The 16,204-nt window shown below is 52.1% G+C and overlaps 2 protein-coding genes across 4 annotated transcripts; one reads left to right on the top strand and one right to left on the bottom strand.

Annotated features, from left to right (window-relative positions):
- Positions 1-876: 876 nt before the first annotated feature.
- Positions 877-13,360, bottom strand: LOC134036345 (abl interactor 1-like). 3 transcript variants are annotated; one of them, XR_009932407.1, is made up of 12 exons: positions 13,157-13,360; positions 9,365-9,532; positions 7,101-7,277; positions 6,034-6,048; positions 5,805-5,911; positions 5,539-5,679; positions 5,305-5,408; positions 4,535-4,759; positions 4,141-4,224; positions 3,320-3,505; positions 1,076-3,008; positions 877-1,044 (listed from the first exon to the last, which is right to left on the bottom strand). XR_009932407.1 is itself a non-coding variant. In XM_062481247.1 (11 exons), the coding sequence occupies exons 1-11, from the start codon at positions 13,271-13,273 to the stop codon at positions 2,833-2,835; spliced, it is 1,500 nt and encodes a 499-aa protein (XP_062337231.1). In that variant the 5' UTR covers positions 13,274-13,360; the 3' UTR covers positions 877-2,832. The 3 variants fall into 3 exon arrangements, 2 of the variants coding, with proteins under 2 accessions (XP_062337231.1, XP_062337232.1); XM_062481247.1 differs by having other exon boundaries at positions 877-3,008; XM_062481248.1 differs by lacking the exon at positions 6,034-6,048 and having other exon boundaries at positions 877-3,008; positions 13,157-13,359.
- A 451-nt stretch (positions 13,361-13,811) lies between these two features.
- LOC134036632 (acyl-CoA-binding domain-containing protein 5A-like) lies at positions 13,812-16,115 on the top strand. Its single transcript, XM_062481634.1, has 5 exons — positions 13,812-13,964; positions 14,203-14,345; positions 14,771-14,894; positions 15,402-15,474; positions 15,622-16,115. The coding sequence occupies exons 2-5, from the start codon at positions 14,240-14,242 to the stop codon at positions 15,859-15,861; spliced, it is 543 nt and encodes a 180-aa protein (XP_062337618.1). The 5' UTR covers positions 13,812-13,964; positions 14,203-14,239; the 3' UTR covers positions 15,862-16,115.
- The last annotated feature ends 89 nt before the right edge of the window (positions 16,116-16,204 follow it).

The raw sequence follows: 16,204 nt of genomic DNA, 5'->3' as shown, positions 1-16,204 counted from the left end.
CTCCTTGTAATTTGAGATAGCATACACAAAGTGTTATCAGATTAACCTGTTTGATAACCTGACATGCATTCCACACCAGACCTTTAAAAAATGCAACACATATCATGACAATCACACTGTACATGGTCGAATACATTGTGCCTGATACATAAACTGAACCGGGACAGTGAGCATGGGGTCAGTGTCCTGGTTTTGTAGATTTATATCTCCCCTCTGATCTCACCTCTCCCCTTTGATCTCTCATCTCACTTCTCCCCTCTGATCTCTCATCTCACTTCTCCCCTCTGATCTCTCATCTCACTTCTCCCCTCTGATCTCTCATCTCACTTCTCCCCTCTGATCTCTCATCTCACTTCTCCCCTCTGATCTCTCATCTCACCTCTCCCCTCTGATCTCACCTCTCCCCTCTGATCTCTCATCTCACCTCTCCCCTCTGATCTCACCTCTCCCCTCTGATCTCTCATCTCACCTCTCCCCTCTGATCTCTCATCTCACCTCCCCTCTGATCTCACCTCTCCCCTCCGATCTCTCATCTCACCTCTCCCCTCTGATCTCTCATCTCACCTCTCCCCTCTGATCTCTCATCTCACCTCTAATCTCCCCTCTGATCTCCTTACTGTATTGATTGTGGTGTACCTCATATAATCCCTACTGTATTGATTGTGGTGTACCTCATATAATCCCTACTGTATTGATTGTGGTGTACCTCATATAATCCCTACTGTATTGGTTGTGGTGTACCTCATATAATCCCTACTGTATTGGTTGTGGTGTACCTCATATAATCCCTACTGTATTGGTTGTGGGTCCACCCCCTCCCTGTCCTCTACACCCACATCCTGCCCCGCCCCCGTCAAACAGACAAGTGTAGTTTTGACGAGCTGTTTATTACAAAAAAGCCTGTACATACATTTCAATGAGCACATGGTTGTGTGTACACACCTGGAGAGGAGCTGGGCTCTGCTCTCCTCCACACCTGGAGAGGAGCTGGGCTCTGCTCTCCTCCACACCTGGAGAGGAGCTGGGCTCTGCTCTCCTCCACACCTGGAGAGGAGCTGGGCTCTGCTCTCCACACAGGTACACATCACCTTTCACGTTCCACAGAAGAAGAAACAGAAAGGAAAGACGGAGCGGCGAGGCGCTGCAGGTAAACAACAACAACAACGTTCTACATGTGAGTGGTTCTCCCACGTTGCTAGGAAACCATGTTGCTAGGAAACCATATAAACATTGGAGCTGTACACGGAGAGGAACCTCGTTTGGATCCTCACATGGAACAGTCCAGAAGCTAGGAAACTTGTTTGTCTTTTCTTTCTGTCACACCAAAAAGAAAGACCTTTGATGAAAAAGTACAATCGATAGTTGGAAGTTGTGTGTGTGTGTGTTCAGACAGTGTGTGTGTGTGTGCAGCAGTAGTAGTAAAACACTCTGAATGAATGAAGTTCTTCAGGCTTATGTCCTGGTGAGGTTCAGGTCTGTCCTGTCAGCCGTCTGTGATCGTGACCTAACCCCTACATCCAACATCTTACATCCAACACCACACGTACAGCCTCATACATCCCACCCTGTATCAGCGTCAGAGCAGTCATGTTGTTTGTTGTTGTTGTCCAAGGTAGAGCAGCCCCGCCCCTCCCGCTACCTGATTCGCTGACAAGAACCACAACAGGTCCCACAATGCACTGTGTCGTGTTACGTTGTAGGACGCTCTACGAACACACAATGTGACTCCTTCAGGTGTGGTACCGAGTTGTCATGGAGACCCACCACGGCGGGAGATCCTGGACAGAGGTCACATGGTCTGCAGGGGGCGGAGCTACATTCACCAGGACGAGGCCGCCACACAGGAGGCGGAGCTTGAACTGTAACAACGGTAACGTGCAGTGGTGGTGGGGGGGTTGTCATGGCAGCAGCGGGCCAGGTTGTCATGGCAGCAGCGGGCCAGGTTCAGCTATGCCCCATAGCAAGAGGACAAACGACAGATCGCTGTGATGGATCATCAGTCTCTTCATCTGCTGCCGTACAGGTAGAAGCAGTCCAGTGGGCAGACAACACAGAAAAACAATCATGACAGAATATAGAATTTCTTTTTAACATCGTAAAATCTCTCATTGAGTCACAGTTGGCCAAACTTAGAGCAGTACAAAATGTCACTCCAAAATATATAAATAAAATGATAGTATATAAAAAGAAAATGTTGCAAAACTATTCAATCATGGCTCCACGTTGATTAAAACAGACCAATTAGAGGACACTGATGGAGACTGACAGGTATGAACACCAATGACAGACAGTCAGGCAGCGTGTCACGGCACGGTATGTACAATGTATACAACGAAAACAGGAAGCTTCACCAGGAATACACATTTCAACTCTCAAATCTTTTTATATGCATTCTATACTCATTTAACTCCTTAATTACCCCCGCCCGCCCCCCCCCCCACACACACCTCACTCCCCCCCCACACACACACACCCCTAAGGACCAGCTCAGCCTCATCAAATGTTTACGCTCCGCTGGAGATGACAGTGCTGATGGCAGAGGCGGGGCTAGTCACCAGGGGAGGGGCTAGTCACCAGGGGAGGGGCTAGTCAGCAGGAGCGGGGCTAGTCACCAGGGGAGGGGCTAGTCACCAGGGGAGGGGCTAGTCACCAGGGGAGGGGCTAGTCAGCAGGAGCGGGGCTAGTCACCAGGGGAGGGGCTAGTCACCAGGGGAGGGGCTAGTCAGCAGGAGCGGGGCTAGTCACCAGGGGAGGGGCTAGTCACCAGGGGAGGGGCTAGTCACCAGGGGCGGGGCTAGTCGGCGGGGGCGGGGCTAGTCAGCGGGGGCGGGGCTAGTCGGCGTAGTGCATGATGGACTCGACGTAGTTCCCGGGGAAGAGGCCGGTCACGCCGTGGCACACGCCCTCGTACCAGCCGTCATCGTTCTTCTTGATGATGTAGATGATGGCGCCCTCCATGAAGGACAGCTCATCCTCCTTGTCCTTGGAGTAGTCGTAGATGGCCACCACTAGGGGGGGAGAGAGGTAGAGAGAGGGAGGGAGAGGGGGGGAGAGGGGGAGGTTAAATAATGAGAAGGGGATTAAAATACAGTGATAGAAAAGAAAAAGATATACAGAAGAAGAACGTTTAAAAAGCAAGAGGAGGGAGAGAAGGAGATAAAGTGAGAGGAGGAAGAGAGAGAGAGATAAAGGGAGAGGAGGAAGAGAGAGAGAGGAGGAGATAAAGTGAGAGAATAGATGAAGGGAGAGAGGGTCTAGTAACAGACTGCCACCACGGGGCAGAAGGGGTTAAGGGTCAGAGGTCAGGGGTGGCTCTCACCCTTCTCTACGTAGGTCTTGGGCGCCCACTGGGGGTCGGAGTCGGCGTAGGGGTCGTTGTAGTGCACCACGGACGCCTCGTCCTCCTCGTAGTCCACGGGGGGCGGAGGGGGGGGCGGCGAGGGTTCCTCAAACAGGGCCACGTCCTCCGGGGGGGGCGGGGGAGGGGGGCCCGGGCTGTCTGTTACTGGGGGAGGAGGGTCAGACCGGGGTTAGAATTCTGAATGATCGTCCATCTTTTTACCGATCTATTTATCTATTCTGCCTGTCTGCCTTCCCGTCTGTCTGCCTTTCAGTCAGTCTGTCAATCCGCCTTCCAGTTTGTCTGTCTGTCTGCCTGCCTGCCTGCCTGTCTGTCTGCGTGGTCCTCGCTGGCCAGTTCCAGCTGCAGTGCTGTGTTTGTCCACCAGAGGACAGTGGAGCTCCAGGGCTGTGAGGCAGGCAGAGGGAGAGCTGGGCCCAGGAGGAGGAGCATACAGCTGGGGAGACTGGCTGACCCTCCCTGTCCTCTTCCCTTAGCTCACACACTGAGGGCTGGAGGAACACACTGGGTGTGAGAGAGTCTGTGTGTGTGTGAGAGTGTGTGTGAGAGCGTATGTGTGAGAGTGTGTGTATATGTGTGTGAGAGAGTGTGTGTGAGAGCGTGTGAGAGAGAGAATGCTCAGTTGTGTTCTCACCACACTAGGTCATGTGATCAGACCAGGTAGAACACTAACCACCAGCTGTAGCCATGGCAACAGACAGACGGAGCACACTAGCAAGGTGTAGCACAGAAAAGATCTGGTGCGCGCGCGTGTGTGTGTGTGTGTGTGTGGTACTTACTGGTCTCCTGGACTCTGGCTGCAAAGCCTGTCAGGGGGATCTGTGGAGTCAGCTGGACCATAGGAGGGGGAGGAGCTACAGCCACTTGACACACACACACACACGCACACACACACACACAAGCAATACATAGACATTGACAAAACAAGAAAGAGGAAGAAGAGAGGAATGGATAGAGATTGGAGAGAGGAAGAGAGAGAGAGGAAGAGAGAGGGGAGAGAGAGGAAGAGAGGAGAGAGGGTGGGAGAGGAGAGAGGGGAGAGAGTGGAAGAGAAGAGATGGGGGGAGAGACTGTCAGTAGAGCAGTAAGCTTCTTCCGCAGAGCATAAACAGACACCAGGAGCCGCTAGCATCCTGACACACACACACTGCAGAAAGGGGCGTGGTCTGGTACCTGTGTTCTGGGGGTAGGCGGGGCCTCCGTTGAGGTGCGGCGGTTGCTGGGAGACGGAGAAGTGGGCGGAGCCGGAGGGCGCCCGGCGGTAGGTTCCCGTGGCGCTAACCATGGAGGCGGAGCTTGTGGTGGAGTTGTGGCGGGAGACTTGGCGGGAGATGGTGCCGAACTGGGACATGGGGACAGGACCCAGACCAGGACCCTGGGGGACACCTGCTGTCACTGCTGCAGGACAGAGGAGAGGGGGTGAGAGGAGGACAGGAGAGGGGGGTGAGAGGAGGAGAAGAGAGGGGGGTGAGAGGAGGAGAGTAGAGGGGGGTGAGAGGAGGAGAGTAGAGGGGGGTGAGAGGAGGAGAGGAGAGGGGGGTGAGAGGAGGACAGGAGAGGGGGGTGAGAGGAGGAGAGGGGGATGAGAGGAGGAGAGTAGAGGGGGGTGAGAGGAGGAGAGTAGAGGGGGGTGAGAGGAGGAGAGTAGAGGGGGGTGAGAGAAGGAGAGGAGAGGGGGGTGAGAGGAGGACAGGAGAGGGGGGTGAGAGGAGGACAGGAGAGGGGGGTGAGAGGAGGAGAGGGGGATGAGAGGAGGAGAGTAGAGGGGGGTGAGAGGAGGAGAGGGGGATGAGAGGAGGAGAGTAGAGGGGGGTGAGAGGAGGAGAGTAGAGGGGGGTGAGAGGAGGAGAGGGGGATGAGAGGAGGAGAGGAGAGGGGGATGAGAGGAGAGTGAGAGGAGAGGGGGGGATGAGAGGAGAGGATGTGTGTGTGGGGTGTCTCACCTGCTCCCAGGCTGGGAGGGGAGGGGGTGGGCACGGCCAGAGGAACACCCACGTTGTTGCTGCCTCCGCTGTTCTCCCTGCCGCCACTACCCCCACTGCTGCCACTGGAGAGAGAGGGGGGAAATACATGATGTACAATGATGACAAGTTGCAGAACATTTAACCCCACACACATTACACGTGTTTAGTGCATGTGGGGCTGTGCTGGTGGTGTACCAGCATGTGTGTGTGTACCTGTGTGTGCGTGGCCTCTGGTTGAGGGAGGCAGTGCGGGCGGGGCTGTGCTGGCTGCCCAGGCGAGCAGGGCTGGTCATGTAGTCGTTAGGAACCACAGGAGGCTTCACCGGCTCCAGGGTCTTGTAGGGGGTGTTACGCCTGGGGAACACACACACACACACACATCAAAACTTACATTAGAACATTTTTGATTGACCATTGAGCTGTATTGATACATATCTGTGTGTGTGTGTTTGAGAGTGAGTGCGTGTGTGTCCTCGTACCCCAGGGTGCCCCGTCCTGCCAGCGGGGGGCTGGGGGGCTTCTGTGTGGGGGGGCTGGTTCTGGACAGGGTCCCTGCCCCCCGGCCCGCCTGGCTGTTTCCCTGCTGCTGCAGGAGGAAACACAACATCAGAACGCTGTGTGTGTCTCATCTGAGTGTGTGTGTGGTCTGTGTGTGTGTGTGTGTGTGTGTGTGTGGTCATGCTGGGAAGCAGGAAGAGATGTTCCTACCTTGGCTTTAAGCCACTGGTGGCAGAGAGAGAGGAGAGACAAACACACATGCTCATTGGTTAGAAGGTCAGCATCACGTGATACAATTGGTTAATGACACATTGAGACAGAGTTAGAACTAACATTTGTGGTTATTGGTCGAGATTGTAAGTACTGATTGTTCTTATTGGTTAAAACACTGGAAACTGGCTATCTGTGGAGACTGTCCCTAAGGGTGATCTCCATGGCAACGGCCCATCAGGCTGACAGCTGCCTGGGGGGTCGCCATGGTGACAGGGAGTACAGGGGAAGGAGGAGGTTGTCATGGTTTTGGGACGGCCCCCCCCAGGGCCCAGTCTCAGGCTGAGAGGACGGGGATAATGAGCTGTCCACACACACACACACACACACTCAAGCTCACACACACACAAAGACTCTCTAACAACACATACAGCATGGAGGGAGGGAGGAAGACGGGAGGAGTGAGGGAGAGAGAGAGGAAGAGGAGGAGGGGAGGGAGGATGGATGGATCCCGGGAAGTCATAATAAAAGATGAAGAATGATCCGGAAAGAGTTGAAAGATCCTTTTCACCAGGGGGGTTGAATGGTGTCAACACTTGGCCAAGATTTCACTGTGTCTTTCTGTTCTCCCCACATTCTCTCCATCCACCCCTCTCTCCCTCTCTCTCCCTCTCTCTCCCTCTCTCTCCCTCTCTCTCCCTCCCTCCGACTGCTGACCTCCTATGGATCTTGGACTGGCCGAGTTTTGACCATGAATAACCTGACTCATCTCCTCTCCTCCTCTACTAGCCTCCTCCCCTCCTCTCTTCTCCCCTCTCCTAGCCTCCTCCCCTCCTCTCTTCTCCCCTCTCCTCTCCTCCCCTCTCCTAGCCTCCTCCCCTCCTCTCTTCTCCCCTCTCTTCTCCCCGCGCCTCCTCTCCTTTCCTCGCCTCTTCTCTTCTCCCCTCTCCTCCTCCTCCCCTCCTCCTCTACTAGCCTCCTCCCCTCCTCTCTTCTCTCCTCGCCTCCTCTCTTCTCCCCTCTCTCCTCCTCCTCTCCTCCTCCTCTCCTCTGGTGGGGGCTCTTACCTTGACACCGTGGCCCACGTCGTCCAGCAGTGTGTAGTCGATGGGCTTCCTGATGTATCGCACAGGACGCTCCATGTTGCCGGGGGCGATGATCTTGTGCGTGCGTGACGTGTTCTTATTGGTGGTCAGGATGCCAATCTCCCGCCTAGCAACCTTCTCCTTGTGGATGTCCACGGTCTGGAGAGAGACAGAGAGGGAAGGAGAGAGAGAGAGAGAGACAGAGAGAGGGAAGGAGAGAGAGAGACAGAGAGGGAAGGAGAGAGAGAGACAGAGAGGGAAGGAGAGGGAAGGAGAGAGAGAGAGGAAAGGAGAGAGAGAGAGGGAGAGAGAGGACAGAAAGACAGGAACAAGTGGAGAGCATTTAGAAAGAGTTTTAGAGAACGAGAGAAACAGAAAACAACTTTTGGACTTGAGCAAGTGAGCATGTCATCTGAGGACCTTTGTGGTGGTTAAACTCTCCTCTCAGCAGGACCTAACCCGCTGAGCTAAAGCCTGAGGCTGGAGCACCCTCCAGGAGAATAGCGGCTCAAGTCCCACATCAGCCCTGTCACTCATCATCACAGTGTGTGTGTCCGTGTGTGGTAAGTGTGTGTATATGTGTGTGTGGTGAGTGTGTGTACATGTGTGTGTGCGTGCGTGCATTGGAGTGTGTGCGTGTGAGTATCTGTCTGCACGAGAGACAAAGAATTAGAGCAGCAATTGAGTGGAATGATGTGTGCTGATGAGGTCACACTTCAATCACTGTTCTTCTAACTCCCCACTCACAGCATTCAGTCAGAGGAGAGGGAGGGAGGAGGGAGATAGAAATGAGGAAAGGAGTTCCAGTACAGTCACAACAGATAAAGAAGACAGTTGAGAGAGAAAGAGAGTGAGATACGCAAGAGTGAAGACAAAGGACCTCAGAGAGACAAGCCTGACCAGAAGAGGACCTGAGAGACCAGCCTGACCAGAAGAAGACCTCAGAGAGACCGGCCTGTCCAGAAGAGGACCTGAGAGAGACCACCCAGTGGCAGCTGCTCTTACATTGTTGTTGAAAGGCGTAAATAAATAACAGTTTATTTTTGGACAGGAAACTACGCGGACACACCCAGCCTCACTTTCAGGACCCCTCCTTCTACTTCCTGTCAGAGATAGGGCTGGAGGGGCAGAGAGAAGAGAGAAAGTTGGGGAGTGCGAGAGAGAGAAACAGAAGAGAGAGGAAGGGAGTGGGAGAGGAAGAGGGGGGTGAGAGGTGAGAGATGAAGGGGAAGGGCAAAAAATAAAGATTTGTAAAAAAAAATATATATATATATCTTAACAACTGTTTACATCATAAAGCAGTTGGTGTTCTAAATGTTAGCAGTCTGGCCTCAGTCTACACACACACTGTGTAACCTCTCTCTCTCTCTGTCTCTCTCTGTGTGTCTCTCTCTCTCTCTCTGTGTGTCTCTCTCTCTCTCTCTCTGTCTCCTCTGGGTCTCTCTCCCTCTGTCTCCTCTGGGTCTCTCTCCCTCTGTCTCCTCTGGGTCTCTTTCTCTCTCTGTCTCCTCTGGGTCTTTCTCTCCCTCCCTCTCTCTCTTTCCTCTGGGTCTCTCTATCTCCCTCTCTCTCTTCCTCTCCTCTGGGTCTCTCCCTCTCTCTCTTCCTCTCCTCTGGGTCTCTCTCTCTCCCTCCCTCTCTCTCTCTGTCTCCTCTGGGTCTCTCTCTCTCTGTCTCATCTGGGTCTCTCTCTCTCTGTCTCCTCTGGGTCTCTCCCTCCCTCTCTCTCCTCTGGGTCTCTCTCTCTCTGTCTCCTCTGGGTCTCTCTCTCCCTCCCTCTCCCTCTCTCTCCTCTGGGTCTCTCTCTCACATTAATGAACATCTGTCTGTCTGGCTTCTGTCACAGCAGACGGCCACTCAGCTGGGAGGAGAATGTAGTGGACATGTCATCTAGATATTACCTCTAAACATCACATTTAGATATCTCATCTAGATATCACATCTAGACGTGCGTGAGTGTCCAGGTGAGTGTCCAGGTGAGTGTCCAGGTGTGAGTGTATCTGGGAGATGTGGTTGATGGAGGACTCCTGGTGTGTGTGTGTCCAGGTGTGTGTCCAAGTGTGTGTCCGGGTGCGTGTGTGTCCAGGTGTGTGTGTCCAGGTGTGTGTGTGTCCAGGTGAGTGCGTGTCCAGGTGTGTGTGTGTCCAGGTGTGTGTGTGTCCAGGTGAGTGCGTGTCCAGGTGTGTGTGTGTGTGTGTGTCCAGGTGTGTGTGTCCAGGTGAGTGCGTGTCCAGGTGTGTGTGTACCTGGGAGATGTGGTTGATGGAGGACTCCATGCGTCGGAGCTGCGAGGCCTGGATGTCCAGCAGCTGCAGCACGTTGTTGGCCAGGGCGTTGATCTGGTAGGCCACGCTGGCCAGGGACTGGGTGGTGTATGCCTTGGTCTCCTCCAGGGCCTTCCTCTTGTCCTGGGCCTGGGGGAGGGGGAGAGAGATAGAGACAGAGAGAGAGGGGAGAGAGAGGGAGGTAAACAGAGGGGAGGTAGGTAGATGGAGTGAGGGGATGATGAGGAGAGAGAGCGTGGGAGAAAAGGAGAGAGAAGGAGAGAGAAGGGTGGTGGGAGTGGGGGTAAAGATAGAAGAGGAGGGAGAGAAGAGAAAAAAAAGTCAAAACACACTCAGTGACACCACACACACACACACACCCACACACACCCACACACACCCACACCCTTCCGGTCTGCTACAGGAAAAACCAAAACACAGATTTTCTATAAATAGCAACGGTCCATGCTAGCTGTGTGTGTGTGTGTGTGTGTGTGCATGTGTCCTGGTCTCCATGGTAACGCCTGGCCTTGGTGACCCAGGCAGACAGCAACAGGGGAACAGGAAGAGACAGGAATTCACACTGTCACCCCATTGGTGAGAAGGAACAGGTGCATGGTGAGATGGTTGCCTCCGGGAATGCTGGGAAATTCCATAGGAGCGGTTCCTCCCCACTAGTGCGGCCATCTGTCCTCAGCACACACACACACTCACACACACACACACACACACGTGTGCATACACACACATGTACATACATACACGCATGCGCACACACGCTTGCATGTGTAAAAATGTGTTCAGGATCCAGATGCATGTACGCAAATCAGGGCATCTGTTTTTCCTGTTCAAAGGTATATTTGAATGGCACCCAAAACCACAATCCACCACAGCAGTGCTGACACACACTCACAAACACACACTCACACACACCAACAGGAAGCCACAACAGAGGCAGCTAACCACAGCCAAAACTGACGCAGGAACCCTGCTGTTGTTCTACTAAACTAGTCAGACTTCTGAACATTGGTGTCTTCACCTATTCACACTGGTACGCATCTCTATTCTTACTGTATAGTAGAACCCAGCTTCTCGTCTCTACTGTATAGTAGAACCCAGCCTCTCGTCTCTACTGTATAGTAGAACCCAGCTTCTCGTCTCTACTGTATAGTAGAACCCAGCCTCTCGTCTCTACTGTATAGTAGAACCCAGCTCTCGTCTCTACTGTATAGTAGAACCCAGCCTCTCATCTCTACTGTATAGTAGAACCCAGCCTCTGGTCCGTGTCTGGAGGAGGGGAACCCTCACTGAGCTGCTCCTCACCAGGGTTCTAACAGGTTCTCGCTCCTCACCAGGGTTCTAACAGGTTCTCACTCCTCACCAGGGTTCTAACAGGTTCTCGCTCCTCACCAGGGTTCTAACAGGTTCTCGCTCCTCACCAGGGTTCTAACAGGTTCTCTTTCAGAGTTTTTCTTGAGGGTTCAGGTTGGTTATAGGGATCGATCACCGGGCTACTGCGAAGCCATCTGTGACCTTGCTTGTGCAAAAGAATGATGATGTTTGATTTGATGTGGCAGCATGACAGGTTAGTCGTGATGCGTTCAGCGACCTGGGATAATGTGATCTCAACTCAGCCTGCTGATTTGGAAACTTGTCTGAACATGATGAGATTATGATGACAATTACCTGCTCAATTAAACCCACTTAGCCATGAGTGTGTGTGTGTGTGTGGGGGGGGGGGGGGGGTGTTGGGGGAAGAGATTTGAGTTTTTTTCTCGTTGAACTTAGTTGAGGACACATCACAGAGGCTCTACATGACCCGTGTTCCTGAGGAGTGGGTGGGTGAGGGGGCGGGGGGGGGGGGCAGAGGGTACAGTGACTGTTAATGGTTAGTGGTATAACGGTGATATGATGATATAATAGTGATTTTAAGTAATATATCAGTGATGGTGATATTACAGTGATTTAGTGATGATATAAGTGTTTTAGCACCACGTTGGGCCTCCACCTTTGACTGTTTAACCCTTGTGTTATCTTCGGGTCATTCTGACCCATCAGTCATTGTGACCCACCGTCGTATTGCGACAGATTTACCTCCTACAAAAACAAAGTGAAGCATTTTCTTTTAACTGTCGGGCTGTCTCAGACCCCCCACATTGCAATGGTTAAAAGAAAATAATTTTTATTTGTTTTTGTATTGGGTAAAATTGGGTAAACACAACGGTGGTTCGTTATGAACCTTTGGGTCATGTGACCCGAAGGCAGCACGAGGGTTAATCCTTCCTGATTAACCCCACCTCCCCTTTTACGATTTAGCACGATTCATGATTCAGCCAGGTGTTCCCGAACAAAACGGAATGGTAAAACAATGCGATCCACGGTAACATTCCAGATTGCGGCTGTTACATCCATTCCTCTTGGAACAGACGCGCAGAAAATGGTTCTGATAGGAAATGTGTCGTCAGAGACGCGGTGCAGATCTATTCCGTTCTTGCTCACAGAACACGTATCCTTTAGTCACAGTGGAGATGCTACCTCAGCAACACTCAATAGCGAGCTGTGTAAATCAGCAACCACAAATGTGAGCACGAATTTAGTAGTGAAGATCTTTGAGTAAACAGGAGGTTGGGCACAAACTGATCATTTCAGATCCGTACTCTCCGTTTCCAGACCGGTAACTTATAGCGTGTGTACGGTTCCCTAATAAGCCACGAGCCCCCCCGCGCCAACATGGACGTGTTTCAGTGTGAACTGTCTGACGGTGAGTCACCAGACATCAAAGGGTCACATCCGCAGCCCCCACGCGCGAGCACAAAGGGGTGGAAACTGCTGAAGGCTCGAGCCTAAGCCCGCTCCATTCACACAACGGCTCGCGTGCTGCTCCCACCAAGGGAGACACATCAGCAAACCCAGCCACGCTTTCAAGTTTCGGGCGCGGACTACACACACACCCTGACCCTATTAATTAGGCAGAATATATTGTGTCCGGCGCAGATAACAAGACAAGTCTCGGCAAAAAAAAACATAGTATAAAATATAATATTTGCCGTTTAATATCCAGACAAGACTGCATAGGCCATTTACAATGCAGTTTCCATGCCTATAATTTCGTCAATATCGTATGCCACCGTTAATGCCGTATTTTAACGATTTTTTTACCTCTTGTATTGATAGACAGAGAGAGACTATCTGAGCACTTGAGGGTTGCAACGAGAACAAGACGGACGAGCTGAAGCGAGCTACAATCGCTGATACAACGATTGATGAAAACCGCTACGGCCGAGGCAATCAGCTTTTCAGTCACGGCACAGACCCCGATAGTAACACCGTTCGGTGGCCTTGTCTGGCACCACAAAATATAGGCGGGCGGAGGGACCTAAACTATTGTGTAGGATCATCTATTTGCTTAAAACTAAAATCACTGACCAGCCTTCGGTCATAACAACGACACACCCTCTGAATCCCCCCAACAGCTATGTAATTTGACATCGAACAGACTCGTGGATGGGCTATGAAAGCAGCACAATCACGGCTTGAAACAATACATAGTGCGCTCTGTGGTTAAGCACAATATCAGCTCGAAATACTTGAATACTGCTGTTAATTAATATCCACAAAAAATAGTTTCATATCGGTGTTACAGACAGCGGTCGGTGGTCTCTCTCTAAGGCAACGTTTCCTGTCCCCGGCATCACCCACTCCCACAACTACCACTGCAAACCCGACGAATATCCCACCGGAATCCACAATTTCAACTAAGCTGTTCGTCCTCACCTGTACATAGTTGTTTTCGCAGTACTCTGCGACCCTCGACAGATTTTGATAGCTTTCCACGAGCGCTCGTTTGCCGGCCGGAATTTCTTCCTCTAGTAGCATTTGTAGCTCTGCCATTTTACATCCCTCTGCATTTCTCTTGTCCCTTTCCTTTCAGTTGGCCACAGCGATGATGCTTTAGCTGCGGTGCGGAAGGGGCTCCCCCTGTGGTGAAGCTCCTGCTCTCGGTTACATGTCTCACACAACCGTTGCATTCCTCAACGGGCTCGTAATCGATGTTGACGCTGATTGGACTAGCTTCCTGACTAGATTTGTCGTTTAACCAATCACAGCGCTCAACCGAAGCACATCGCTGTGTGCCGTGGACAAAAAAACTACACTGTTCTGCCGCCTGTCAGAGCGTTCTGCAACAGTGTTGCTAAGCAGCGCATTGGTACAATTGTAACAAGGTGCCCAATTCGTTAAATAACATGATTTTACAAAGTATGACTGACTATACACAAGCTTACAAGTTTAAGACAATCATCATGAGTGGACGCAAACTCCTACAAATCACTAAAATTTGCAGATTGAAAACTACACCTCCCGTTGAGACCTGGTCAACCGTAGAGCATTCTGGGTTTTGTAGGAGAAACTCTGAAAGGATTTGCTCAAGCGTAGTGTAAATGAGGCGCTACCGAAACTACTAATCCCTAGCAGATTTGTGAATCATATGTGCGGTGTTTTAGCTACCGAATCTGAGGATGAGCACCCATCGGATGCGGGTTGCCAAGGACTAATTTACCCCGAAGACATGAAACTCAGAGAGGTTAGTACCAAACCGTCGGACTTGTTTTAACATTCATTATAATTCTCATTTAGATCGCTGTCTTGTTGATATAATCATAGTATTTTTAGGCCTACTCACGGAGGTCATTTTATTAAGTAGCCTAATTGTCCTGAGACAATTAGATGCTTTATCCTATTGTACAATACGTTACAGCGCAACTGCGCGAGGACATTACGAAACTTTTTATTTATTACATGTTTTTTATTGTTGTTGTCAGTAATCGATTACCCCGAGGACGTGAACACGAGCCGACCATGCCGGTGGGGCTCGGGACTACTATGGCGTGTGAGGCCGATAATGCCTCCCTTGAGAACAAATTCGATGCTGCTGTCAGAGTGATACGGAGCTTGTCTGAAGACGGTAACCTAGCATCCACTCTTGCCCTCCCGGATAACTGAATTAGCCCAGACAGACCGCGCTGTCAGTTCAGACTAGACCTGTCTGTAAAGTCAAGCCGGTCCTGTAGAGAACACCATGTTCAGGGAGCAATTCAAAAACTTAATAGAGTTAATGGACAGCGGTTTCTCTGAAGGACCGTGTTTACGTCTGATTATGTGCTCTGCCACCAGCCTCCTCCGTAGAAGCTGTCTGGGATTGGTTAACCTAAATCCTGACAGGTTTAGCCTTCATGGCAAATACAGGCTACTAAACGCCCCAGTAGGCGGGGTTATAGGGACAGGCACTTACAAGAATCGTTATGCTAGTGCTAGTGAGTGTTTAGCTGATTAGCTTTTCTGAAGCATAATTGGGTTGACATCAATATAACGTTCTCCCCCCCCCCCCAGGTCCGTACCAGCCCTCGGATGACATGATGATGATGTTCTACAGCTACTACCAGCAGGCTACCAGTGGCCCCTGCTACAGGCCCCGGCCAGCTGGCTTCTGGGACACTGCTGGCAAGGCCAAATGGTACTAGAGGAGGGGAGGAGAGAGGAGAGGAGAGCAGGGGAGGGGAGAGGAGAGCAGGGGAGGGGAGAGCAGGGGAGGGGAGGGGAGGAGAGGAGGGGAGAGCATGGGAGGGGAGGAGAGGAGGGGAGGGGAGAGCAGGGGAGGGGAGGAGGGGAGGGGAGGAGAGGAGGGGAGAGCAGGGGAGGGGAGGGGAGGAGGGGAGAGGAGGGGAGGGGAGGGGAGAGCAGGGGAGGGGAGGAGGGGAGAGCAGGGGAGGGGAGGAGAGGAGGGGAGCGCAGGGGAGGGGAGGAGGGGAGCGCAGGGGAGGGGAGGAGAGGAGGGTAGAGCAGGGGAGGGGAGAGGATGACGGAAACATCATTCACTTATGCTCATTTGGTGTTACAGACTAAGTGGCAAACAGCCTTAAACTGTGTTCAAAATACCATATAAAGTTTTGATTCCTATTTGTGAGTTGACCTCAGGTCAGCCAATCAGCTGGTGACTCACTGGCGTGTGCTGTGTTTCTAGGGACGCGTGGCGGTCGCTAGGGGAGATGACCAGGGAGCAGGCGATGGCGGCGTATATAGATGACATCCAGCTGGTGAGTGGTCTGATTGGTTCATCTCTTCCTGGAGTACAGACATGGGTTCTAGCATTGCTGCACAGTAGAACAAACTGGAAAAGTAAGTGCAATAACGGTGTTAACAGTACGAATTAATTGGGGAACTGTGTTGACTTGTCCTGGAAGATTCTGGAAACGCTCCCGATGACGGAGGAGGTGTCGGCTCTGCTGGAGCTCCTGGGGAACTTCTACGAGGAGGTGGAGGGAGGTGCGGAGCAGGAGGAGGAGGACAGGAGACCCTTCACCAGGCCTTTTGCGTCCGCTTCAGGTGCCCGACTAAAATCCCAGCACTCAGGACCCCTGAAGGACCTATCCACTGAGCACACGTACACACACTACAGTGTAGGTAGGACTGTGGCTTCCTGACCCTTGACCCCTGACCCTGGCTGACTGGTGTTTGTGTCTCTCTTGGCCAGTTGGGTTCGGAGGGCCTGCTGACAAGCCGCTGATGGAAGGCAAGTCTACTGGTGGCCCCGCCCACCTGACCTGTAGACCAGCAGTGCTGTGTGTAGTGTTATTTACCGGTAGTGGTGTGTGTAGCGTGTGAGTTTCTTGAAGTTCTTCGTGATGGTGTGTGAGTTTCTTGCAGTTCTTCGTGATGGTGTGTGTAGTCTGTGAGTTTCTTGAAGTTCTTAGTGATGATGTGTCTAGTGTGAGTTCTGAAGTTCTTCGTGATGGTGTGTGAGTTTCTTGCAGTTCTTCATGATGG

This window comes from Osmerus eperlanus, chromosome 16 (assembly GCF_963692335.1).
Source record: "Osmerus eperlanus chromosome 16, fOsmEpe2.1, whole genome shotgun sequence".
Lineage (NCBI taxonomy): Eukaryota > Metazoa > Chordata > Actinopteri > Osmeriformes > Osmeridae > Osmerus > Osmerus eperlanus.
This window is presented reverse-complemented; position numbering and strand designations above follow the sequence as displayed.

Coding starts and splice junctions, on each gene's coding strand:
- LOC134036345 (XM_062481247.1), bottom strand. CDS start 13,273: ATGGCAGAGCTACAAATGCTACTAGAGGAAGAAATTCCGGCCGGCAAA. Junction 7,278..9,364: donor CCATCAACCACATCTCCCAG/GTACACACACAC, acceptor GTCTCTCTCCAG/ACCGTGGACATCCACAAGGA. Junction 4,225..4,534: donor CGCCTACCCCCAGAACACAG/GTACCAGACCAC, acceptor GTGTGTGTCAAG/TGGCTGTAGCTCCTCCCCCT.
- LOC134036632 (XM_062481634.1), top strand. CDS start 14,240: ATGCCGGTGGGGCTCGGGACTACTATGGCGTGTGAGGCCGATAATGCC. Junction 14,346..14,770: donor ACGGAGCTTGTCTGAAGACG/GTAACCTAGCAT, acceptor CCCCCCCCCCAG/GTCCGTACCAGCCCTCGGAT. Junction 15,475..15,621: donor ATATAGATGACATCCAGCTG/GTGAGTGGTCTG, acceptor TTGTCCTGGAAG/ATTCTGGAAACGCTCCCGAT.